This window comes from Miniopterus schreibersii (assembly GCF_964146895.1).
Source record: "Miniopterus schreibersii genome assembly, chromosome: 16".
Classification (NCBI taxonomy): domain Eukaryota; kingdom Metazoa; phylum Chordata; class Mammalia; order Chiroptera; family Miniopteridae; genus Miniopterus; species Miniopterus schreibersii.
The window spans coordinates 40,152,253-40,177,805 of NC_138116.1; the positions used below are offsets into that span (position 1 = coordinate 40,152,253).

General features: G+C 42.5%; 1 protein-coding gene across 10 annotated transcripts in view; it reads left to right on the forward strand.

Moving 5' to 3' along the window:
* The window catches only part of ARHGAP44 (Rho GTPase activating protein 44), a 163,900-nt gene that overhangs the window by 76,992 nt on the left and 61,355 nt on the right, over nucleotides 1-25,553 (forward strand). For all 10 annotated transcript variants that reach the window (XM_081116145.1, XM_081116147.1, XM_081116143.1 and 7 more), the window contains exons 2-3: nucleotides 13,294-13,333; nucleotides 13,712-13,816. In XM_081116145.1, coding sequence (XP_080972271.1) covers nucleotides 13,294-13,333; nucleotides 13,712-13,816 — 145 coding nt within the window. The remainder of the gene's footprint in view (nucleotides 1-13,293; nucleotides 13,334-13,711; nucleotides 13,817-25,553) is intronic.

Consider the following 25,553-nt stretch of genomic DNA (forward strand, 5'->3'; position numbering starts at 1 on the left):
TCTTGGTTGTAGGTCCTTGCTTTTCATCAGTTTGAATATTTCTGGCTAGTCCCTTCTGGCCTGTAAACTTTCTTTTGAGAAATCAGCTAATAGTCTTATGGGAGCTCCCTTGTAGGTAACTAACTGCTTTTCTCTTGCTGCTTTTAAGATTCTCTCTTTGTCTTTAACCTTTGGCATTTTAATTATGATGTGTCTTGGTGAGGGTCTCTTTGGGTTCTTCTTGTTTGGGACTCTCTGTGCTTCCTGGACTTGTATGTGTAACTTCACCAAGTTAGGGAAGTTTTCTGTCATTACTTTTTCAAATAGGTTTTCAATTTCTTCCCCTCTCTCTTCTCCTTCCAACATCCCCATGATGAGAATGTTGGTATTCTTGAAGTTGTCCCAGAGGCTCCTTACACTCTTCCCATTTTTTTGGATTCTTTTTCCTTTGTGCTGTTCTGATTGGGTGTGTTTTTCTTCCTTACCTTCCAAATTGATGGTTTGATTCTTGGCTTCATCTACTCTACTGTTGATTCCCTTTAAATTATTCTTTATTACAGTTAGTGTATCTGTCATTTATGACTGATTCTTTTTATATGCTGTTAAGGTCCTCGCTAAGTTCCCTGAGCATCCTTATGACCAGTGTTTTGAACTCTGCATCTAATACATTGCTTGTCTCCATTTTGTTTAATTCTTTTTATGGAGTTTTGCTCTGTTCTTTCATTTGAGACATGTTTCTTTGTGTCCTCATTTTGGCCACCTCCCTGTGTTTGTTTCTATGTATTAGGTTGAGCTGCTACATCTCCTAGGCTTATTAGTGTGGCCTAATGTAGTAGGTGTCCTGTAGGGTCCAGTGGCACAGCCTCCCTGATCAATCCAGCTGCACACTCAAGGTGCACCTCCTGGGTGGGCTGTATACCCTTCTGTTGTAATTGAGTCTTGATTGCTGTTGGCATGCCAACGGGAGGGATTTACTCAGGCTGATTAGCTCCAAGGACTGGTTGTGACCACTGACCTTTGACCTTCATCCACGTTGGAGGATCAGCTGTGCAGGGGCCCACAACACAGTGCAAGACTTTCTTCAGCAGGGCTTTGGTACCCACTGAGTCTACCCCTTGAGTGTGTCACTAGTGGAGGTGGTTGGGTGGTGCTTCAACATGGTCTGAAGCTGTCCACTGAGTGTGCTGGCTCTGGGGCCTCCTGGAAGGTGCAGGCCAAGGTCAGCCATGGTCTGTGTTCTTCCTAGGATCACCAGGCATGAGCTACAAAATGATCTGCAGATGGCTGCTGCTTGTGCTGGGTTTCTAGGTGCCCAGGCAAGGCCAAGCTGTGAACCAAGGCTGGTTGCTGCTAGTTCTAGGCCTGGGCCACTTAGCAAGATGTATAGGGTTCACTGAGGCCAGATATTGCTTGTTTGGGAGATTTTAGGAAAATCTGAAGCCTGAGCCAAAACAGGCCACTGGAAATAGCTTGGGTGGGCCCAAAAGTTGGGTGAAATAGGGTCTCAGGGAATCACCAGGGTGCCGAAAACAGTGTGATCTAGGTTGATGGAGTCTTAGATATGTTGCCCTTATGCTAGCTCTGTGAGGAAGAGCTCATCAAGGGAACAATGGCCTCTGCCAGCACTTCTGTCTGGGAGAACGCTGGCCCTTCAGCTCTTGCCTGGATGCCAAACAATTCAGTATCTCCCCCCCCCCCCATGTCTCTGGTGCCTAGCAAGCTGCTGCCCCAGTGCTGGAGCTCAGAGGGAGTGAGTCAGAGTAAGTGCATTGGCCCTTTAAGAGGAACTACCTGGGACTCCAGCAGCCTTAGCCTTTCTCCTCAATCCCGGCTGGTTTTTAACAGCTAGAAGTTCTGGGACTTCTCTTCTTGGCATTGGAACCCTGAGCTGAGAGGTCTGGTGTGGGACTGGGACCCCTTGCTCCTCACGGGGGACCTCCACAGCCAAGATATCCTCCCAATTTTTATCTGCCACATGTGGGTGTGGGACCAGCCCTTCCGTGCCTGCCCCCCTCCTATCAGTCTTGATGTGGCTTCTTTAACTTTGTAGTTGTAGGACTTTCATTCATCTGGATTTCAGGTGGTTCCGAATGATGGTCGTTCTGTAGTTTAGCTGTAATTTTGATCTGGCTCTGGGAGGAGGTGTGTACGCTGCAATCTTGACTGGAAGTAAGTCCCAGGAGCTTTTTCAAAATAGCCAGTTAACTTCCCAAGTGTTCGTGGCCTTCTGATGGGTCCAGCCCTGACCAAGGATCTTTCCCTGGTTAGACCCACAGGCTGGTCAGGCGCCTCTTCCTGTGCCATTTTGATTTCTATTGTGCAAGTGCTCACCTCTTCCGCCTCCTCCCCCAGTCAGGTAGCATGGGGGGAGGGGAAGGGAAGGGAGGGGTGCTAATCTTTGGTGGGGCAGTGCTGGGATCCCTTGGAGTGTGTGTGAAGCTGTAGCTTCCTGGTAAAGCAGACGGGCTCATGCTCCCCAGCCCATTAGACTCAACGATGTCCGATTCCCTTGGTTTCCTTCCTTTTATTAATAACTAGCTAACTACAGTAACAGATTTTTTCCATTTGTGTGGATCTGTTTCTGGGTACTCTTTCCTATTCCAGTGTTCAATGTGAACGTTATATAATATTAATTACTTTGACTTTACTAAGTTTCACTATCTGGTAGTGAAGCTCCCTAATCTTGTTTTTTTCTTAAGTCTTTGCATTTTTGTATACATTTTGGATGCAGCCTGTTAAAGTCATCTTTTTTAAGTCCTTGTTTGTACTTTTATTGAATTTGCATTCTTAAAAAGGGAATTTATATTTTTACAGAATTAATTTTTCTAATCCATAAATACTATGTATCTCTCAGTTTGTCTTTGTTAATGTCTTTTATTAATTTAAATTTTTTCTCCATAAAGATATTGCCCATTTTTTATTAAATTTCCTCCAAGTTTCTTTTCTGTGTTAAATGATCTTTTTTTTTTTTTTAATATATCTTTATTGATTTCAGAGAGGAAAGGAGAGGGGGAGAGAGAGAGAGAAACATCAATGGTGAGAGAGTCATTGATCAGCTGCCTAGCCCACAACCTGGGCATGTGCCCTGACTGGGAATCGAACCCCGATCGCCTGGATCCTAGGTTGACGCTCAACTGCTGAGCCACGCCCGGCCGGGCCTTAAATGATCTTTTAAAGTTAAGTTTTCTAAGTATTTACTGTTTTTGTTGATTTTGTTATATTGCTCATATATCCAACTACTTTTCTAAAGTTTCATTGTTTTTAATAATTTATAGATTGTGTCAGTTAAGGGTCTTCATTTTTGGTTTTCGCATCTTTTATTGCAGTTACATATCAAGCTGGATAGACTTTATTTAAAGGAATATTTTTAACAAGTTTCTGTTAAAAATAATATTTTATAGGTACTTTAAAAAATAAATATAAGGATTCTACTCATTTTTTCTATTTTTCATGAGCAGACATTGAATTTTATTAAATGTTTGTCTGCAATTTTCTGAGATAGTTATGTTTTTCCTTTAATCTGTTAGTGTGATGAATTACACTTACAGATTTCTGAAGTGCAGTCACTCTTGCGTTCCAGCAGTTAATCTGACTTGTTCATAGTGTGCTAATTCATTCTGTTTGGGATGTGTGTATCATCGTTTTTATATAAGACTGATTTATAATGTTCCTTGTCCAGTTTCGGTATCAAGTTATGCTTGTCTCTCAGAATGAGCTGCAGTGTGTTGCTGCTTTTTCTATTCTTTTTAGGAGTTTGTATAATGTTTGGAAATGTTTGGAAAGAAACATTTCTTGGAAATTTGTAAAACATCTTGATCTTCTGTTTTCTTTGTGCAAAGATGTTTAATTACTGGTAAAATTTCTTAAATGTTTATAGGACTGTTTAGACTTCCTATTTATTCTTAAGTCAGTTTTGGCTTGCTTTATTTTTCTAGCTATTTGGCCATTTGTCTAAGTTTTCAAATAAAGTTGTTCATAACGTTTACCTTTTTAATCTCTGCAGCACCATTGGTTATATTCCACTGTTATTTCCTATTGTTTATTCTCTCTTTTTCCCCCTTGATTAAATCTTATAGAGCTTTGACTTTGTTGATTCTGTTATATGATTTTTTTATATTTTACTAAGTTCTTCCCTTTTTTATTTTTTTCTCATTTCTTTAAGTTTATTCTGTGTATACTTAGTCTAAGTATTTTCAGCCTTTTTTCTTTTCTAATATAACTATTTTGTTCCGGTTTTTGTATTTTTTAGTATCACTTTTGCTATCTGACGCTTTTGATATGCAGTCTGTTCATTGTTTTTCAATTCTAAATATTTTAAATTTCTGACAGTTACTTTGGACCTGTGAGCAATTTAAAATTGTTTTAAAGTTTCCAATTTTATTTTTTTTTATTTTTAAATATATCTTTATTGATTTCAGAGAGAGGAGGGGAGAGGGAGGGAGAGAGATAGAAACATTAATGAAGAGAGTCACTGATCGGCTGTCCCCTGCATGTCCCCCGCTGGGGATCGAGCCTGAAACCCGAGCATGTGCCTTGACGGGGAATCGAACTGCAATCTCCTGATCTATGCTCAACCGCTGAGCCACACCAGCCGGGATGTTTTTTAATTTGAAATTTTATGTTAGTGATTTCAGTGATGTTAGAGAACATCATTTATGTGTCACCTGTCCTTGAAGTTCCTTAAGATGTGTTCTAAAGGCTAATAAGTGATTAATTTTTGGAAATGAATTCTTACATTCATGAGGAGAATTTATATTCTATCATGATTAGATTCAGGTTCTCATGTATGTCTATGAAGTAAACCCTGTTAACTGGTGTTTTTCAAATCCTCTATATCTTCACTAACTTTGTTTTTTAATCCTCACTTGGGGACATGTTCATTGATTTTCAGGAGAGAGAAGCTTCGATGTGAGAGAGTCATCAGTAGGTTGCCTTCCTGTATTCGCACTGACCGGGGATCAAACCCGGACCTAGGTATGTGTCCTGACTGGGGATCAGATCCGCAGCCTTTCGGTATATGGGACAATGTTCCAACCAATTGAGCTACACCAGACAACACTTCACTTTTTTTCCCTTTATTTCTCATTAATTGAAAGAGGAATGGTGACATCTATTGTAAATTTTCAGGGCTTCCCTGGGGTTCTATCTGCTTTGGTCTATATATTTTGTGACTCTTATCACATACCCAAGTTCCGAATTCTCAGAGCTTCTTGACGAGTTAAACTTTTCTATCATTACATTGTGATCCTCTCTCTCTTGTTATGCCTTTTTTAGTTTTTGGTTTGTTTTGTTTTTGCCTCAAAGTCTGTTTTGGCAATATTAATGTAATATTCATTAGAAATAGCCTGGTATGTGTTTTTTCTCCTTTTATCTTCAATATTCCTGATTCTTTATATTTTAGATACAGTTCTTAGGACTATCACAGGGCTAGATTTTTTTATTTTTAAGCTGAATGAATATCCTTAGCATTTTTTTTTATCCTCACTGGAGGGTATGTTTTTATTGATTTTAGAGAGAGAAGGAGGGAGAGAGAGGGAGAAACATCTTTGTGGAAGAGAAACATCCATCGGTTGCCTCCTGTGCGCACCCAGACCGGGTATCGAACCTGCAGCCTAGGTCTTTGCCCTGACCAGGAATTGAACCTGCAACCTTTTGTTGTTCAGGATAACACTCCAACCAACTCCTTAGCTTTTAACTGGCACATTTAGTCCATTTTTATTAGTGATATATTTATTTTGTACTATTATTTCACTTTATACTTTCTACTTTTTTCTTCTGTACTGCTTTACCTACTACTATCTTTACCCTTTGTTTTGATTCACTGAGTTTCTATTGTGGATTTTTACGTTTTTGTGTTCTTATTTTAATTGTTTTGCCTCTATTGGCTTGGAAGATATGTGCTCTATTTCTACTTTTTTATTGCTACCCTTGAAATGTTTATCATGTTTTAGCCTAACAAAATCTAAATTATTATTTTAACTCCCTAACAACAGCTACGAGGAGCTTAGAATACTTCATTCCTATCATCATCCCTTCTGGATTTACACGATATTGTTTTCCAGTATCTCAGTTGTATCTTGAACTTTTTTTTACTTTTAAAATTGACGTAAAGTAAACGTCACGTTTTTCTGTATAGCTCTGAGTTTTAACGGACACATAGATTTGTGTAGTCACTGACAAACAGGATATGGAACAGTCCATCACCTTCATTCACTGGATCACACCCTCCCCCGCTCCGGTCTGTGCCTCCCACTGCTGTTTTCCATCCCTGTAGGTTTGCTTTTCTAGAATGCAGCCTAAATGGAATCACGCCGTAATGATGTAACCTTTTGAGACTGACTTTCTCAGGAAGCATCGTAATGTTTTTGGCGCCTACCCATGTAGCATGTGTCTGTGGTCTCCTCCGCTTTATTGCTGAGCAGTGGTCTGTTGTTAATCCATTCATCTGCTGAAAGACCGTTTGGGCTGTTTCCAGGTTTTTGATTTTACAGGTTGCTGTGAACATTCGTGAGGGTTTCTGTGTGTTTGTAGACATACATCTTACTTCTCTAGAGTAAGATTGCTAAATCAAGCGGCAAGTGTTTGTCCAAGTTTAGGAGAGTCCGCCCAGCTCTTTGCACAGCGGCTGACCTTTTCACTTGGCGTTCCGCCTCCCCCGCCGCGTCTGGGAACTCCAGGTGCTCGGTGTCCCCCCCAGAACTGGACGTGCTCAGGCTCTTTGTTTCTCGTTGTTATTTTTCTATTTTAATAGTATTATCGCATCTGGGTATTAATTTGCATTTTCTCAATGGATAACGATGTTTAACCATTTTTCTTGTGCTAATTTGTCACCTATAGATCTTCCTTGATAAAGTTTCTGTTTGATTTTTTGCCCATTTTTAATAGAATTTTCTTATTGTTGAGTTTGGGAGTTCTTTACATGTTCTGTATATAATTCCTTTATCATATATGTGATCTACAAATACTTTCTCTTTCTGTGGGTTGTCTTTTTATCTTTTAATAATGCCTTCCACAAAGCAAAACCTTTTAAATTGGATGAAGTCTAATATATCAGTTTATTTCTTTTATAAATCATGCTTTTGATGTCATAGTTAAGAACTCGTTGCCTAACCCAAAGTCAAAGATGTTTTCTCATATGTTTTCTTCAAAAGTTTTATAGTCTTATGTTTTATATTTAACTGTTATTTGAAGTGTCGGTCAAGGTCCATATTTTTTCATATGCATATCCAGTTGTACCAGTAGAATTTGTTAGAAAGTCTCTTTTTCCTCACTGAAGTACCTCTGCATCTTTGTCAAAAATCAGTTGGTTATGTCCGTCTAGGTCTGTTGTCTTTATTCTGTACCACTGATTTGTTTTTCTGTCCTTTCACTACCATAAAATCTTAAAATTGTGTAGTGAGTTCTACAGATTCATTCTTTCTAAAAATTCTTTTAAATCTTCTACTTCCTTTACTGTTTTACATCAGTTTTAGAATCTCTTTGTCTATATCTACAAATCCTGCTAAAATTTTGCCAGGGATTACTAATTTTAAAAATATTTACATCTTTACTGGGCTGCCTTTCAGTCCATTGACACAGTGTGTGTCTCCATTTATTTTGATCTCCTTTGACTTCTTTTATAAACATTTTGTAGTTTCCAGCATACATATTCTGTGTGTATATCAATAGACTTATACCTAAGTATTTTATTTTAAAGCAGTTGTCAATGGTATTTTATTTATATTCTCAGTATTCATGTGCGCATTGCTAGTATATGGAAATAAAATTTATTTTTGCATTTGTTCCTTGTGTCATACAACCTTATTAGTTCTGGAATTTCTTTTGTAGATTCCTTCATATTTTCTATATAGATGATCGTGTCATCTGCAAATAGGGGCATTTTTATTTGTTTCTTTCAGATCTGTATCTTTCTGTCTTCTTTTCTCACCTGATTGCCCTGGTTCAAGCCTCCAGCACTATGTGGAATATGAGTGCAGACGTACTTGTCTTGATCCTGGTCTTGGATGGGAAAGCACTAGGCTTTCACCATTAAGTGTAATGTTAACCGTAGGTTAGGGTATTTTTTGTTTTTGCTTGCAGATGTTATTTATCAAGTCAAGGCTGTTCCATTCTATGTTTTATGAGAGTTTTTACTAACAATGGGTATTAAATTTTGTCAAATGCTTTTTCTACATTGATCAATATGATCATGTATTTTTTCTTCTTTAGTCTTTATTTAATATGATAGATTGCATTGATTTTCAAATCCCTGGCCTAGTATCTCTGGAATAAACCTAACTTGGTCATGGTGAATAATTCTTTTTATATATTGTTCAATTATATTTGGTAATGTTTATTAAGGTTTTTTTGCATCTATATTCATGAGAAATATTTTCTTTGGTTACCTGTTTAAAATTTTTCTTCATTTCATTTTGGTATCAGAGCAACACTGGTTTCATAAGATGAGTTGGGAAGTGTTCCCTCCTCTTTCATATTCTGGAAGAGATTGTGTAGAATTGGAGTTAATTATTTTTAAACATCTGGTAGAACTCTTGGAAGCTTTCTGGGTCTAAAGATTTCTTTTTTGAGGCTTTTAGTAATACAGTTCAATTTTTTTTCTTTTTTTATTTAAAGAGTATATCTTTTATAAAAAAATGTTATTTATTGATTTGAGAGAGAGAGAGAAACATCAATTTGTTGTTCCACTTATTTATGCATTCATTGGTTGATTGTTGTATGTGCCCTGATTGGGGGTTGAACCTGCAGCCTTGGTGTATCAGTATGACTCTCCAACCAACTAAGCCACCCGGCCATGGCTACAAATTCAATTTCTTAATAGTTATAGGACTATTAAAATTATTTGTTTTATATTGGGTGCATTGCGGCCATTTGTGCATTTTAAGTAATTAGTCCATTTCATATAAGTTGTCAAATTTACCTACGTATAGTTGTTTAAAGGCATCCTTTGAAATCTACAGGATTTTATAAAGGTATTCCTTGTTTCATTCTTATAAGTAGTAATTTGTCTTTTTTTCTTTTCAGTTGTACTAGAGGTTTTTTTCAATTTTACTTATATTTTCAAAGAACCAGTTCTTTCTTTCATTGATTTTCTCTATTATTTTTGTTTTAAATTTATTAATTTCTGCTCTTTATGATTTTCTTCCTTCTGCTAGCTTTATACTTATTTCTGGTCATATTTTTATCAGTGGTTATAGTAAGAGATTAGATTTTTTTAAATTTGAATATATTTTTCTTTTCTAATATATGGGGTCAGTGCTATAAATTTTCCTCTCAGCACTGCTTTGGCTGTGTCTAATATTTTGTTAATGTATTTTATTTTTATTCACTTCAATATTTTTATTTCCCTTGTCATTTTCTCTTTGTTCCATGAATTATTTAGAAGTTTTTGTTTAGTGTCCAAGTGTTTGAATATTTTCTTATCTATTTTTTTTAAACCATTCCTTGATTTTATTTATTTTTTGTTGACTTCAGAGAGAGAAATGGAGAGGGAGAGATAGAAACATCAATGATGAGAGAGTCATTGATCGGCTATCTTCTACACATACCCCACTGGGGATTGACCCCAAAACCCAGGCATATGCCCTGACTGGGAATCGAACTGTGATCTCCTGGTTTGAGAATATTCTACATATGGTTTCAGTTATTTCAGATTAGTTGAGATTTGTTTTATGAACACAGATGTTTTCAATCTTGGCCTATGTACTGGGAAAGGATGCATATTCTGCTGATGTTGGATGGAGTGTTCTATAAATGTCCATTGGGGGAATCCTGTTGTTTAATGCAATTATTGTGTTCTTATATATTTGTGCTGACATTTAGAAAAACAACTAGCTGTTCTATCAATAGTTGAGAGAGGGCATGTTGAAGTCTCCAATTATAATTGTGGATTTCTCTCTTTTTCTTTCAGTTCTATCAGTTTTTGCTTCATGTGTTTTGCGGCTTTCTTGTTTAGTGCATACACATTAAAGGGATATCTTCTTGGTGAATTGGTCCCTTTATCATTATATTATGGTTCTCTCGATATTTTTGTTTTGGTGTCTATTTTATCTGATAATAGTACTGCCACTTTGTTTCCGTTTGATTAATGCCTGCAGGATGCTTTTCCTACCTATCCTTTTACTTTTAACCTACCTATATCATTATATTTGAGATGAGATTCTTATAGACACCATACTTATAATCCATTCTGCCACTCTGTTTTTAATTGCTACATGGAGACCATTTACATTTAATATCATACGGATATATTAAGGCTTATTTCTGTTATTTCTGCCATTTCATCTTTTGTTTTACGTTTGTTTGGGTTTTTTTTCATTGCTTTGTGTTCTATTTCTTTTCTGTGGTTAGTTTACATTTTTATTTATAAGGTTTTTGAGTATATCTGTGTAGCTTTTTTAGTAGTGGTTCTAGGTATTACATTACATATATATAGCTTATCACAGTCTGTTAGTGTCATTTTACCAATTTAAGTGAAATCTATCAAAATCCTCCCCCGATTATGATATAATTATATTAAAATTTTCCTCTACATTTAAAACCACATCACACAATGTTATAAGCTTTGCTTCGGTCATCAGACATAATTTAGAAAACTCAAGAGGAGAAAGAAAGACAATTGTATTTACCATTTTTGCTTACCATGTTCTTTCTTCTTTCTGATAGCTCAAGGTTCTTTTCTTTACCATTTTTATCTCAGTTTAGACCTGTCTTTAGCTGATAACAATTTTGTTTAGTTTTTCTTTATCTGAGAATATTTTGGTTTTTCTTCTTCATCTCTGAAGTATATTTGCAGTAGGTATAGGATTCTAGATTGACAGTTATTTTCTTTTAGCACTTGAAAAATAATGTGCCACTTTCTTCTGTTCTACATGGTTTCTCAAAAGGAATCTCTAATTCCAAGTGCTCTCCTCCCCTCCAAGTGAGTAAGGTGTCATTTCTCATTCACTGTTGTCAAGATTGTCTTTGCCTTTAGTTTATAGAAGTTTGACTGTGATTCTTGGTGATAATTTCTTTGGTTTATTCTCTTTGGGAGTTGCTCAGCTTCTTCAGTATGTAGGTTTATGTGTTTTGCCAAATTTGGAAAGTTTTCAGTCGTTATTTCTTTGAGTATTTTTTCAGCACTACCTTTTTTATTCTCTTTTTCTAGGACACTGATGACATAAATATTTAATCTTTTGTTATAGTCCTACAGGTCCCTGTGACTTCGTTTCTATTTGTTGGTTTGACCTGGGTTTGCTCTGTTGTTCAGACAAGTAATTTTTTTTTTATTGTGATTCCTTTTAGCTCATTGATTCTTTCCTTTGCCCCCCTGTTCTGCAGCTGAACCCATCCATTGGAATTTTAAAATTTAGATTATTGCACTTTTCAGCTCTAAAATTTTTATTTCATTCTTTATACCTTCTTTTCTGCGACTCTGTTTTTATTTGTTTCAAGAATGTTCCCTGTTACTCATTGAAGCATTTATATACTGAATGCTTTAAAGTCTTTTTCAGATAATTCTCACATCTCTGTCATCCTGCTGTTGGCATTTATTGATTGTCTTTTTTCATTCAATTTGAGATTTTTCTGGCTATGGGTATAATGAGTAATTTTTTATTGAAATCTGGATACTGTGAGTGTTATGAGACTCTGGATCTTATTTAAACTTTCTGTTTTAGCTGGTTTTATCTAAAGCCAGCAGGGGAAGGTAGAATTTTTCTTTGTTACTGTCAAGTGAGAGCAGAAATCTAGGTTCCCTACTCGGCCTTCGTGTCCCCACTCCCCCAAGCATGGGGTGCTACTTGTTACTGCTGGGTGGGAGTGGGAATTCTGGCTCCCTAATAGGCCTTCACTGATACCTCTGTGACTGGGAGGGGTAGGAGTGCCTCATTATTGCTCCCCACTTGGCTTTCATTAATATCATGGAAGAGAGTGGTCTTGTTACCACTGGGTGGTGGTGAAAGTCTTGACTTCAGCTTCCTGCGACACCACCTCCATGAGGATGGGGAGGGATGCTTCCTAAGCAAGTGAGGGTGGATGTCCAGGCTCCCCACGTGGTTTCCATTGTCACTGCCCAGCAGTGATAAATGTCGCAGCTCCATATTCGTTTTTCTCTGGCGCTGATACTGTGGCCCTGTTACAGGCTGGCGAGGGTGGCTCCTCCCTACTCCCTACTCAGCCTTTGCTTGTGTGGGTGGGCTAGGAAAACAGTTTTTTCTGTAGCATTTGGCCAGAGTGAGCAGTTATCATCTATAAATAACTCACTTCCGTGATCCTTTGGCTACAGAGACCAGGCTTTCTTTGGGTTGTTTTGTCTGCAGCCATTGGTATTGCAGGTCGGAGCCTCCTGAGTTCCACTTTCAGGACATACGAAGCAAAAAACCCTGCCACGCCATTCCCTGGGTCTGGAGGTTCCTAGCCAGTCCGCCTTTTCTCCACCTGCAGTATTATGTTTGTTTTTTATATCTAATGTCCCTGGTTTTGTTTGTACATAGTGAGAGAAATAGGTAAAATATGTTTACTCAGTATTCCTAGAAGCACAAGTGGTGTCGCTGGTTTATTTAACATACCATTTTTTCTTCAATATTTTATACATATGTTGCAGTCTTTGGTAATTTCAGTTATTTGGACTTTCTGTATGCTGTTTCATCTGTCTTTGTAATCTCGGTGTTGATCAGTTTTCATGTGAATTGGCGTTTCGTGTGAGCTTTTGTGAGAGGGCGTGAGCGTGAGAGGGGAGAGAGGGAGAGAGAGAGCGCACACCTGTGTGGGAGAACTCACCGGCAACCTTGTCTCTGAGCATCTCGAAGTGACACATTGGGATGCTCTTCTGCAAAGAAGACATGCATTGCTCTCTGATGTGAGGCTCGCGTTGCTCACAGGTTGGGACCGTTCATCCAGTGTCTAGGTTCTCACCCTGAAAATCTCAAGGCCAGGCTCCTCACCTGCTGGGGGCCCCACACTGGTCGCCAGATCTCAGTGTTGATATTTGCATTTGTCATCGGGACTCTGGGGTCTCTGTAGTTGTTCTTGTTCGGGATAGAGGAGGGAGTACCTACGTAATTCCGTTACTTTAAAAAAGCCTGGGAAGAAAAGTGTGTGTGCTCTCCTTCCCCCAGCTTCCAGTCGGCAGCAGGAGGCTCCGCAGGGTGTCTTGTTTGCAGTTATTTTAAGGTTCCTGGTCAATTTCAGCATTGTCGCTTTTCTTTTAGACATTTTTGCTCCTAATGTCTCCGTTTTTCTAATCTCTATGTAAGAGAAGAGGGTGGGGAGTAAGTGTGAGACTGTTCCTCATTGTTTGATTGTTTCTGATACGTTTCTCATTTTTCTCTTTAGGGCAGAAAAGACTGAAGTTCTGAGCGAAGACCTCCTTCAGGTACGGTTGTCACCGGCCCTTAGCTGATGGACACTGAAGATACTTCCCCTTTAAAACCAAGCCACCCCCCGTGCCATGTGAACTCATACAAATCTGTTTAGAGGCGCCCCTCTGTGCTTTACAGCAGCCCCTTTCACTCTGAGTACCAGTTTGGATAAGGCGTTTTCGGAGACATTTAAAGTCGTTTCTTTGTGCGGTTAGCAGTGAGTCCCACAGTCTGAGACCATGTCCCTCCCAGTCCTCCAGAATCGGACGTCTCCCCAGCAGTTCTGTCCCTGCAGAAACATGCATCGGACTCTTTTCCCTGATTGTCCAGACCTGTGACCCCACTGCTGACCTTGCCCTCACCTAGTGACGTCACCACTGCTCTGTGTGCAGGTGGAGAAGCGCCTGGAGCTGGTGAAGCAGGTTTCCCACAGCACCCACAAGAAGCTGACCGCATGTCTCCAGGGCCAGCAAGGGGCGGAGGCCGACAAGCGCTCTGTAAGTGCCCTCCTAGCCCCGGGCAGGCTGGGTCTGCCTACTGATGACAGGGTCCCACACTTGGGGCCGTGTTTGGGATGGCTGTTTATACGACCGCTTCTTTGTCTGAGAATCGACCTCCGGCGTAGCTCTGCTGTGTGGCAGCCCTCCTGCCTTTGAAGCCTGCCCAAAGCATCCTCGTCTTCACCAGCCAAGGTTCAGCTCTCCTTCTTCCTTCCCCATCTGGGGCAACTGGAGGCTTGCGGGGGCGTGTGTGAGATCCCAGCATTGGGGAGGCTTTAAATCTTGCTCTTATCCCTGCCTCAGATCATTTATACATTCCACTTGCCTCAATAATATCTTACGATCTCATGGAAAAAAGTATACTGTGTTTTTGAAGCTTATAAGTGACCTAGAAAGGCCCTTGAAAATAGTTTTTGCTGTAATGAAACGACAAAGAGCCTGCTAAATGGAACCACTCCAGTGTCTTTGTATATAACCCACTAGTAATAATGGGCGTTGCATAATGGGATTCCATTGGACAGTCCTTGGTATGAACGGTTGTTGCAGACTTACTTCCCTCTTGCCCCTTGCTCCAAATCTCCACCAAAGATAAAAAGATTCTTAGATCTTCCCTTGGCTTTATAACAGGGGATATGCAATCCAAGAGATTTATTTCTGCTTTCTTAAGTTTACAATCAACATGTTTGGTGTCTGTTTGAGTTTTTTAAATTTATTATTATTTTTTAATCCTCACTTGAGGAGATATATATATATATATATATATATATATATATATGTATATATATTTAATTGATTTTGGAGAGAGTGGAAGGGAGAGGGAGACAGAGACAGAGAGAGAAACATCAATGTGAGAGAGAAATATCGATCCCGGTGGGATTGAACCTGCAACCTGGGTATGTGCCCTAAGAATCGAACCCTCAACCTTTCCATGTACAGGATGATGCTCCAACAACCGAGTCACCCGGTCAGGGCTGTTTGAGTTTTTTCTGACCCGGAGTTACTGTGGACTTTCAGTTTCCTGGTGGTCTCTCAGAGCATCCCTGCACACGCCTATGTTGGCCTCCTTTCTGTTGACCACTGTGGGGTGTGTCCTGGCTGCCCTTCATCCCATCTCATGCTGCAGTACAGGAGCCCATTCCACATGCTCTGTCAATCACTCCATTTGCTTCCCAGCCCCAGTTCTGTCTTCCTAATATTCTCAGCAGGAATCACTCGTGTGGTAGAAGTAAAACATTCACAGCTTTGGAAAACGTCTTTGGGAATAATTCTTCATCTATCAGGAATTTCAGCAAGGGGAGCCTGAACAGCCTAAAGGGAGAGTTTGCAGAATGGCTTTGGACATGAAACTCTTTAACCAAAGAAGCCTCTACTGTGAGACTCTGGGAGCTGTTCTGGGTAGAGGCCTGCAGCCAGGCCTGCCTGTGACCCACCTCCTTTCTTCTGTTCCAAGAAGCCCTGTTTTTAAAATAACCCATCTACAGCCCGGCCGACATGGCTTAGCGGTTGAACCAGGAGATTGCGGTTCGATTCCCAGTCAGGGCACATGCCTGGGTTGTGGGCTTGATCACCAGTAGAGGGGCTCAGGAGGCAGCCGATCGATGACTCTCATCATTAATGTTTCTGTCTCTCCTTCTCCCTCCCTCTCTCTTTGAAACCAATAAAAATATATATAAAAAGAAGAGAAAAGAAAAGAACCCATCTACAGTACAGGATGTTTTGGTATCATGAGTGGCATCTGAATGTTTCCTCTCGAGGCTGGAAACTGGCCTTTGGTGGTGTTTACACTAGCGTTATTTTTCTGGGATAAGGTAACATTACCTAGATTTGTAGAACTTTAATTGGATTGAGAGTCTTGCCAATCATCTCAGTTGGGAGACATCTGGCTCCCCAAGTATGCCAAAATATAGTGTATTAATAGAAAATTTGAGATATGGGAAGGCCAACAGGTCAGGGGATGATTGGCACTGAGAAGATAGTTTGTTACTTACTTTCCCCAGAGGAGGGGGCATGCTGTGCCATGTAGGGCCACACAGAGAAGCGCCAAGGTCTGTAAGGAGGCAGAGGGAGGAAAAGGTGGGCAAGAGCCTTTATTGTAGCTTCCAGGGGAAGAAGGAGGTGAGGCGGGGTGAGCGGCTTAGGATTGGCTAGTTTGAATAATTTCAACAGGCTGTGGGACATGGGCTGTCCTCAGTTGTCTGGGATAAGGTAATCATCCTGGGGTGATTAGGGCAGGTGGATGGTGGCCTGGAGTATGAGAACTCCATAAAGAAGTGGTTGGGGAGGGGGACTCAGAACTGGTTGGTTTGCACTTGAAAGACACACTCATGGGAGAGTTAGTTACTGTCTCTAGGAATTGGCTAACCCTGGGAGGGGCAGTCCTTCCAGGATTAGCAAGGCTCCAGATGTCAAAGCCTCAGAATATGAAAAATAGAAGACATAGTTAATTAAATACACTGATTAATAGTAACTTCAGCAGAAAGGTACTTAATGTCTCAACAGCCTGAAGTAGCTGTTCCCAAGATTTGTTCATCAGCTTTGGTTCAAAATTCCTGCAATGCTCGGACTTACCCTTCTTGTCATAATGTGGCTGCTGCAGCTCCAGGCTTTTCGTCCACATATAACCACATCAAAGGCAGGAAGCGTGAGGGTGGTGAGAGGATTTTTTTGTAGGGGAGAAAAAAATCTTGCCCAGAACATTTTTTTTTTGTCTCCCTACCTAGCTGCAAGGGAGGCAGAGAGGTGAATATGTCAGAGAGAAATGGGTTTGTCATGACCATCCATGATTCACCTGCTGAGACACACACAGTTGGGCTTCTGTTAGCATGGAAGACATGCTTACGGTGTGGTCAGGCCCTGAGGGCTACCGCCTTGGGCAGTGATTAACACATAAACTAGGCACCTGTTTAGCTGACTGGAAGAAGTCAGTGGTGGAAGTCGGTGCTCAAGCATGGCGAGACCAGTGATGTCACTACACACATTTCAGGTGCTTAATTTTGTCAGTGATTTCTTGAGTCAAAGTCTTTTCTTATCCTACGATTGAATAAATGATCTGGCTGAAAAGAGAGTCAGAGAGCCACTTGAAATATTTTACAGTCACAGACTTACAGGAAAAACATTTCCAAGGCTAAATTTTTCACTTTTTTCTAAAGTAGAAAAAAGTAGAAATCTTTTCTAAAGTAGAAATCTCTCTTTGAGAGATTGAATGGGAAGCATGACACTTATTAATTGCCTCAAATACGGAAATATTTGCCTAGTTCTTTGTGGTTATTAGGTAAGGAAATGGGTCAAGATCTAAGGAATGTGTGGAGAGAAAAAGGGACGAAAGAGGGGCGCTAACTCGTAGATACAGACAATAGTACTGTGGTTACCAGAGGGAGGGAGCGGGTGACGGATATGATTTAACCTTGGGTGGTGGTCTCAAAATGCAATATACTGATCACGTATATAGAAATGTACACTTGAAACCTATATGATCTTATTGATCAATGTCACCCCAATAAATTTAATAAAAATAAATAAAAAGTGAAAAAAAAAAAGAAGGAAACAGAGAGAGAACAGACAACAGAAAAGGTGGTGGTTGTGGGGACAAATGAACAAACACCAGCGGGGGCAGTTGGGTGTTGAAGGAGGGTCACGAGACGGACGTTCTCAGAGGGCGGAAGGCCAGCTGAAGTGAGCGTGTGGCCGTGGGATCTCAGGATTGGAAGGGACTTGGACAGTATGTAGGCAGGATCCTGCATTTTTTTTGAGCACATGTAAGTTGTCGCTTTTCACCATTTCTCTTTTAACCAGCTCATTACCTCTTTAGCGGTTTAGTTACAGTTTCCAGCACTGAAACTTTTATCATACACCTTGACAGGTTTGGCCTGAAGGCTGGGGTGGCTGCCATGTGGGAATGAGAGAAAATTGGAATTTTGTTGCCACTAACTCGGTGACCACAACAGTATTACCTGGTGTGCACTGAGTGAAACTGGATTCCTTATGTGGGGTGGGGACTAGAAAGGATATGAATGAGGTTTCCTTCTTTAGTCCAGGCTAATAGCTGGTTGATTCATAGATTTTTTTTAAGACTCTTAATGTAATGAAAATGTTTGGTTTTGTTTACCGTCCTTGCATTTCTCACAGGGAAGTCACGTTCAGCAAATACACGGTTAGCGTGTGTAAGTATTTCTCCACTTTACTCTACAAATACTTAGGAAGTACTGAGTCTGGAGTGCAAGGTGGAATATATGCCAAGTCCTGAGCGCTCTCAGCAGGCTCCCTGTCCTCTGTCAGCTCACAGCCTGGAGGGAAGCAGGCATCACGCAGTTCATTAGTTACACAAATCATGTCTTAGTGCTTAGATTAGCTTGTTAGCAATAAAATAGATTTCCATGAGAAAGTGGCCTTTAAGGACAAGCAAATGATAGCACCAAAGGTGCAAACATGCCTCCAGGGCAGGGGATGACCTTTGTGGAGTTCCCAGGTACACGAAGGCATTTTTGAGAAACATGAAGGTGGCCGGAGTGTCTAGAGTCAAGGGCGAGGAGGGTAGGTAATGAGGCGCGACTGCAGGGGACCCGATCTAACCTTGTGGGTCTTGGTAAGGGTTTGAACTTCTTCCCTACGAACAGTGGGAAGCCAGTTTTAAATCAGGAGCAGCATGGTCAGATTCCTTGGCAGTAGCTGAATGGGGCAGAGGCTGTGGTGGAAGTAAGGGACAGGGAGACACACGGGCGTGGTCTAGGGAGATGCCACGGGGACAGTGACGAGGGAGAGAATTAGCATGTGTGGTGGATGTTGGATGTAGAGTGTCCAGGGCTCGGCATCTGAATGGATGCGGGCGTACGAGGAATGGAGAGGGATTTCAGGGTCCCTGGCTTGAGTGACTGTTGAGTCCATGGGAGGTGAAAGGATCACCTGGGGAGAAAATACAGGGTGAGAAGACAAGTGGTCCTTGAATCGAGAACCATAGGAACTTCAGTATTTTAAGCTCTAACAGGAGGAATATCTAGCAAAGAAAAACAGAAGTCAGAATGGTACCGAAAATCCACCTGCCTGCTCCAGTCGAAATCCCGGACATCATCTCTTTTTCTTTCCTCCCTTTCCATACTCTGCACATCTAGTCTTTCACCAAGTCCTGCTGGCTCTTCCTTCAAAGCATTTCCATCGGCTCCAGCGTTTGCCACACTAGTCCATGCAACTGTCATCTCTTGCCCGAACACAGCGTTCCTAGCAGGTATTCTGCTCTCTTCTCTGCTCTCCCAACCCCTTCATAATCCATTCTCTACAACCTGAATGAGTGTTTACAATGGGAACCAGATGGTGCCACTCTCCTGCCTAAATCCCACCAAAGGATTCCCATTGTAGAAAAAAATCCAGCTCCTTCCCGTGGCCCTGCACCTTGGAGTTCAGCCCTTGCTCCCCTCCCCCTCATCTCATTCTCCAGCCCCACTGACCTGCTGCTGAGCATGCGTAGCTCATGTCCTTGGGGCCTTTGCACTTGCTCTGCCCTCTGCATGGAATATTCTTCCCCAACATTGTAGGCCTGCAACGCATTGTTCAGTTCTTTCCCCTACTGCCTAACATGTTTGCTCTTTCCATCCCCCAATCACAGCACCCTATTTTATTTTATTTTATTTTATTTTATTTTAATTTAATTTAATTTTATTTTATTTATAGCATGTTTTATTACCTGAAATCATTGTGATCATTCATTTGCTCGTGTGTTTGTTCCCCATCACTGATATGTGAGCTCCATGAGAGCAAGGATCTTATCTCTCCGTCATGACTATATTCTTAATGCCTAGAACGGAGCCTGTCACAGGCTAGGCAATGCTAAAAATAGATTGTGTCATGAATCAATGACCCTGAGTATTTTAGGCGTGGAAGGCCCCTAACACATCAGCAAGCCAGTATGAATCCTTCCTATTCTACACAGAAGCAGTTTAGCACGATGGTTGTGAATTTAAGCTTGGGGACCTGACTATCCCAGGGTGAAACTCAGCTCTACTGCTTCCTAATTAGGCCTGACCTGGGGCGAGTCACTTACCTCTTTATGCCTTGGTTCCTTCATTTGGGAAACGGCCATGACAGTAATGAACTCCTACCCAGAGGTGTTTGGGAGTTCAGTGAGGTGAGGCACTAAATGCCCAGCACAATGCATAACATGAATAAATATAAAGAAATACAACCGGCCGCCGTTATTACAGCTTCAGGCCGCCATGACCGCTGAGAGTGAGCACCGAGCAGTGAGTCTGGGCTGTGTCTTTTGGGGCGTGACCCACAGAAGAATGGTTGGGCTTAGAACTAGAGGGTGGTAGACAGCAGTGTTCAGAGTGGAGTTTGTGGGGTTGTGTGCATGTTTGTGTGTGTGTTTGGGGAACGGAATGGATATTAGAATTGAGTTTTTGTCCAAGTCATCCTACAAACTGTGTTGCTTGTGCCCAAGATAATTTTAGAGACGACAGTCGTCTCGACAGGTCATATTGACTGCTTCTAAACCCTAGAACATTCTCTTTCCTTCCCTTAATTCTTAAGGTTTTTCAGCACTGTAGAATCAGGGGGAAGTTCATTTTAATAGCCTCTCTTTGACCTGAAAATCGCTGGCCAGGTTGAGGTTTGCCAAGCACAGTCTTTTTACCATGGTCTCTAATACTCACCTGCGTATCAGGTGGCTCTCTCAGCCTAGATCCTTTTGGCGAAGGAAACACACTGAGCCGCCTTTCCAGATCCGCAGGCAGTGTCACCCTTCTAAGACTCAATATCCTTTATTTTCATGGTTTTTTTTCCCCTTTTATTTCATTTTTCAATTTTAGCTGACATTCAGTATCATTTTATATTAGTTTCAGTTGTGCAGCATAGTGGTAAGACATATGTATAATTTCCTGAGTGATCCCCTCGTAAGTCCAGTACGCACCTGGCACCGTACATACATGTTATTGACTGTATTTCCTATGCTGCACTTTACAGTGCTCTGGCTGTTCTGCAGCTACCAATTTGCACTTCTTAATCCCTTCGCCTTTGTACCCATCCCCCCGACCTCCTCCACCCCTCTGGCAACCCTCAGTCTGTTCTCTGAGCCTCTGAGTAGGACTCAGTATCCTTACGTGTGAAGTGGGACGGGGTGAGCGTGGTGCGGGGAGAGGAAATGATGCCTCAGTGGTAGGCAGTCATTAGGTTCAGTGAGATCCGTCCAGCACAGTGCCTGGCATCCACTGAGCACTCATTTTTTTCTTTGTCTTAGGTAATTCCTTTAGAAAATGAAATAATTTGTAGTCTGTTGTGGGTTACAGCCTGTGGACTCCTACTGCCTGTGATTGCAGATGGGCTCCTTTTCCCATTTCTTCCTTCTCTTTTCTTTTGGTGGATTTCTTCTCATTTTTTATTCTTAAGGCATCTACACAAATAAAAACTCTTCATTAATTTCCCCCGAGGTTTAAGCCCGTTAGCCCCACTCCCGCCCTTGGAATCCACGCCCTCGAGCCTCCTCGGCGCCTCCTCTCCTAGCGTGAGCTCTCCCTTGCGCGAGTCGCCCTGCCACAGCGCAGGCCCTGGTTTGTGAGACTTACACCGTCAGTAGAGGACTTAAATTCTGTCATCTTCATTCAGTGAGCTACATGGTCACTTAAACAAAAAATAATAAGGTAGCCCTGGCCACTGGGCTCCTTTGGCTGGGGTCGTCCTGTGCACCAAAAGGTTGCTGGTTGGATTCCCGGTCAGGGCACGTGCCCGGGTTGCGGGTTCCATCCCCAGCTGGGGCGTGCGGGAGGCAGCCGGTTGATCTAATGCGCTCACATTGACGTTGCTCTTTCTCTCTCCCTCTCCCTTCTTCTCTTTCCAGAAATCAATTAAAAAATATTTTTAAAAAGAAAGAAAGAACAAACTAGCTTTATATGTCATGGTAGGAAATGACCTGAAAAGATCTCTCTCCATGGAAAGGAAAGCAAGCCAGAGGGTATACAGCAGGCTGACATTTGTGGGGAAAATGCATCCAATTACAACAAGCTCCGGTGAGGGGAACTAGGCGCCTGAGAGTTAAGGATGGGACGGAGACTTTTTATTGTAAACCCTCAAGCACCTTTTGAGTTTTGAACCATCCGAATGTATTTTCTACTGAAAAACTAATTCATTTCATATAAATAGGTAGATAGGTAAGCTAGATACGATAGCAAACAAAATTTTTTCCTCCTTGTGAAAATGTTAAGAATTAAAAGGCAATAGAAGCAGGAACACCTTTCTCACTCTGTGGCACTGTCGCTGCTCCAAGGCTCTTAGCCACCTAAGAGGACCTCAGAATCGTCGGTGAGGGTGTGAAGTGACTAGAAATGACTAGGAGAGCACGTTGCCTGTGTGACTCCTGAGGAGGGCCCTCCACTCCTGTCACTTCAGGCGGGTTCTCCAGTGTGAACTTTACAGGACAGACCCTGGCTGTCCCCTCACCACCCTCCCTCCACGACTCTGATCAGCCCCAGTCTTCAGTGGCTGTTCTCATTCTGCTGATTTTGGTCTTCGCTTCTTTTTTTTTAAAATCCTCACCAAGGATATTGTTTCCATTGCTTTTCAGAGAGAATGGGAGGGAGGGAGGTAGGGGGAGAGAGAGAGAGAGAGAGGGAAACATCTATGTGAGGGACACATCAATTGGTTCCCTCCCACCCTCGCCCCAACCAGGCTGGGGACCGAGCATGCAACTGAGGTACGTGCCCTTGACTGGGAATCGAACCTGAGACCCTTCAGTCCTCGGGCTGACACTCTAACCACTGAGCCCAACCAGTTAGGGCTTCATCTTCACTTCTTTAGTCACCAATGGGCACAGCTCCTACGTGATTCACGGACAGGACTGATTGGACTAACCCTTTTCCATATTTGGAAAAGCTTCACTTACCAACTGGTAGAAATGTTTGTCCAAACGGTGTCAACTCCTGGGCTATTAGAAGTTCCCATTAGATTGTTACAGGCAAGATCCTCCCTTATCTTGCTTCCTTGTCAAAATCTGAAGGACTCAGAAAAGCTGCGGCCTTGCCCTGAAGGTGGGTCATGGGACTCTGGATCCTCCAAAGCCCAGAACATTCTTTCCGTGCGAGCTCCCCGGTACCACGGTTGTGCTGTCTGACATCCAGGGGGAGCATCTTCGCTGGTTGGCTATGAGGATGTTTTAGGAACTTGCAGATTGAAGACCTTTCTTTAAGTCGAGTTTCTCAGCTGCTGAACTCACTGTTTTGTGCTGGGTGATTCATTATTTTGGGGGACTGTCCTGTGCGTTGTAGGATGTTTAGCAGCACCCCTGGCTTCTAATCACTAGATGCCAGTATTGTTCACCACGTTGTGACAACCAGAATGTCTCTAGACATTGCCAAATGTCTCAGGGGGACGAAATCGCCCCTGATTAAGAACTGATACCTTGCCCTGTCCGGCGTTGTCCTGTGCACCGAAAGGTTGCGGGTTCGATTCCACGTCAGGGCACATGCCTGGGTTGCAGGCTCGATCCCCAGTAGGGGGCGCAGGAAGTAGCCAATTGATGTTTCCCTAGCACATTGATGTTTCTTTCTCTCCCTCTCCTTTCCTCTCCCTCTAAGAATCAATTAAAGATAAAAAACAAAACCAAACCTAACACCTTAAGCCATGCTCTCTGTGAGCATAGCAAGCATACCTGCTCAATTCTTTTTCTTTTTAACACCACTTTGGACATTTTTCTAAAATGTGCTTTAAGTAACCTTTTTTAATTGGTGAGGTGGGAATAGATGCTCTCCTAAGATGCTGTTTCCTGTGCCTTTAAGCGTCTGGAGACTTGTACCTAATAGCTTTGGAGGACAATCAGAAAGTGGCGCTTAAATTTGGGTGTATTAATACTGAGTTGCCTGATCTGGTTTTTTGCAAGAAGAATGTCCCATTTTATTTGAAATGATGGGGTAGTAAGTTTATCCTTTGAGTGAAAGGCACCTGACTTCCATGGAGTGGACCTGTCTAAGGCAGGGAGGGGGGTATTTTAGACCTGTCGAAGGCCTTATCGGCACAGGTGTCTTGGGCTCTCTCCCCCTGGAGTTACCTCAGGAACCCCAGGAACTTCCGTGTCACTCCTCCGGGTTGACCTACCTCCCGAGGTCTTCCCTGGAGATGCCTTAGGGTGCGGGTCTCCTGGGATGTTCAAACCAGATTCCTAAGTTCTAGTGAATGGAGCCCTAAAAATCTACAAGTTGATCCCTGTAGTCATTCAGTTGTGTCTCAGGACTGGATTTACACTAACCCCACTGTGCTCTTTTTAAACAAGCCCTTCAGTTGTCCCCAAATGCCTTAGAGTGAAGCCCCAGTGCCCGCCTCTGGCCGACAAGGCCCCACCGGATCTCGCCTCTGCCCTCCTCTCCCATCGCTGTCCCTGCCGCCCTCTGCTCCCGCCACCTGAGCCTCCTTGGGCACCTGGGGCTGGCCGTGCCATTTCCCTCCTCACGGCCTTCGCAGGCCCCTCCACCTGGAGTGTCCTTTTCCAAATCTTTCGAGGCGTGGCTGACTCTTTCTCTTACTCCGGACCGTCTTAATGTCACCCCGAGAGGCAGGCGTGCCTTCATCGCAGCTGCACCCCGCGGCTGCGCACTCTACCCGCCGCCCCGCTTTCTCTCGTCTGTAGCCCTCCCGGCCATCTGAAGGGATCTGCATCATAGCGCCCCCGCTTCTCGCTCGTCTCCCCGCAGTGGAGTGTAAGTTCCCGTCTAGTCTCCGGGTGCCGTACGGGGCAGGCCCCCGGGATACTGATCGTAAGGGACTTGCGGCGGAAGCCCGCTGAGTGACATCGCAGGAGGCTCGGGGCTGGACGTAGTTCAGTCTCTTTCCGCCTGAAGAGCTGTCTCTGCAGCAGTGGCCCAGGGGCCTGAGGACGTGCTCGCAGCTCGTAGCTTGTTTTCAGTGTGTGCGGATGGTCAGGCACAGTTGGGAGAGACAGGGCTTGTGGACAGTAAGGAGGGAATGGGTCATGCTACACTCCTGTAGCAACATGCTCCTTCCTTCCTGTCTTCCCTCCCCCCTCCCCACATAATATAAAATTTACCACTTTATTTTAAAGTGTGCAATTCAGTGGCATTTAGTACATTCACAGTTTTATGCAACTACCATAATCATCTAATTCCAGAACATTCTCATCACCCCAAACGGGAACCCCATACTCATTAATCAGTCATTCCCCATTTCCCCTCCCCCAGCCCCTGGCAACCACTGATCTCCTTTCTGTCTCTGTGGGTTTGTGTGCTCATATAATAGAATCACACAGTAGGTGCCCTCTTGTGCCTGGCTCATTTCACTTAGCATGATGCTTTCAGAGCTCATCCAGGTTGTGGGCTGTGTTGAGACTTCATTCCTTTTCATGGCTGAATGATATTCCGTTGTATGGATGTACCACAGTTGTTCATTCATCCGTGAGAGCTGAGCTGTTTCCACTGTTTGGCTACTGTGCATAGCGCTGCTCCTCACAGCCATGCACATGTTTTTGTCTGAACATTTGTTTTCAGTTATTTTGAGCGTCTACCCAAGAGAGGAATTGCTGCGCCACGTGACAGTTGTTTTTCTTGTTGAAACACTGCCAGACTTTTGCACGGTGCTGCACCCGTGTACATTTCCACCAGCAGTGCATGAAGGTTCCGGTGTCTCCGCGTGTTCCCCAGTACTCAGTCTCTGATTTTTAAAAATACGTATTATTAATACTACTGTAGCCATCCTAGTGTGAGGTGGTATCTTGCTGTGGCTCTGATTTGAATTTCCCTAATTACTA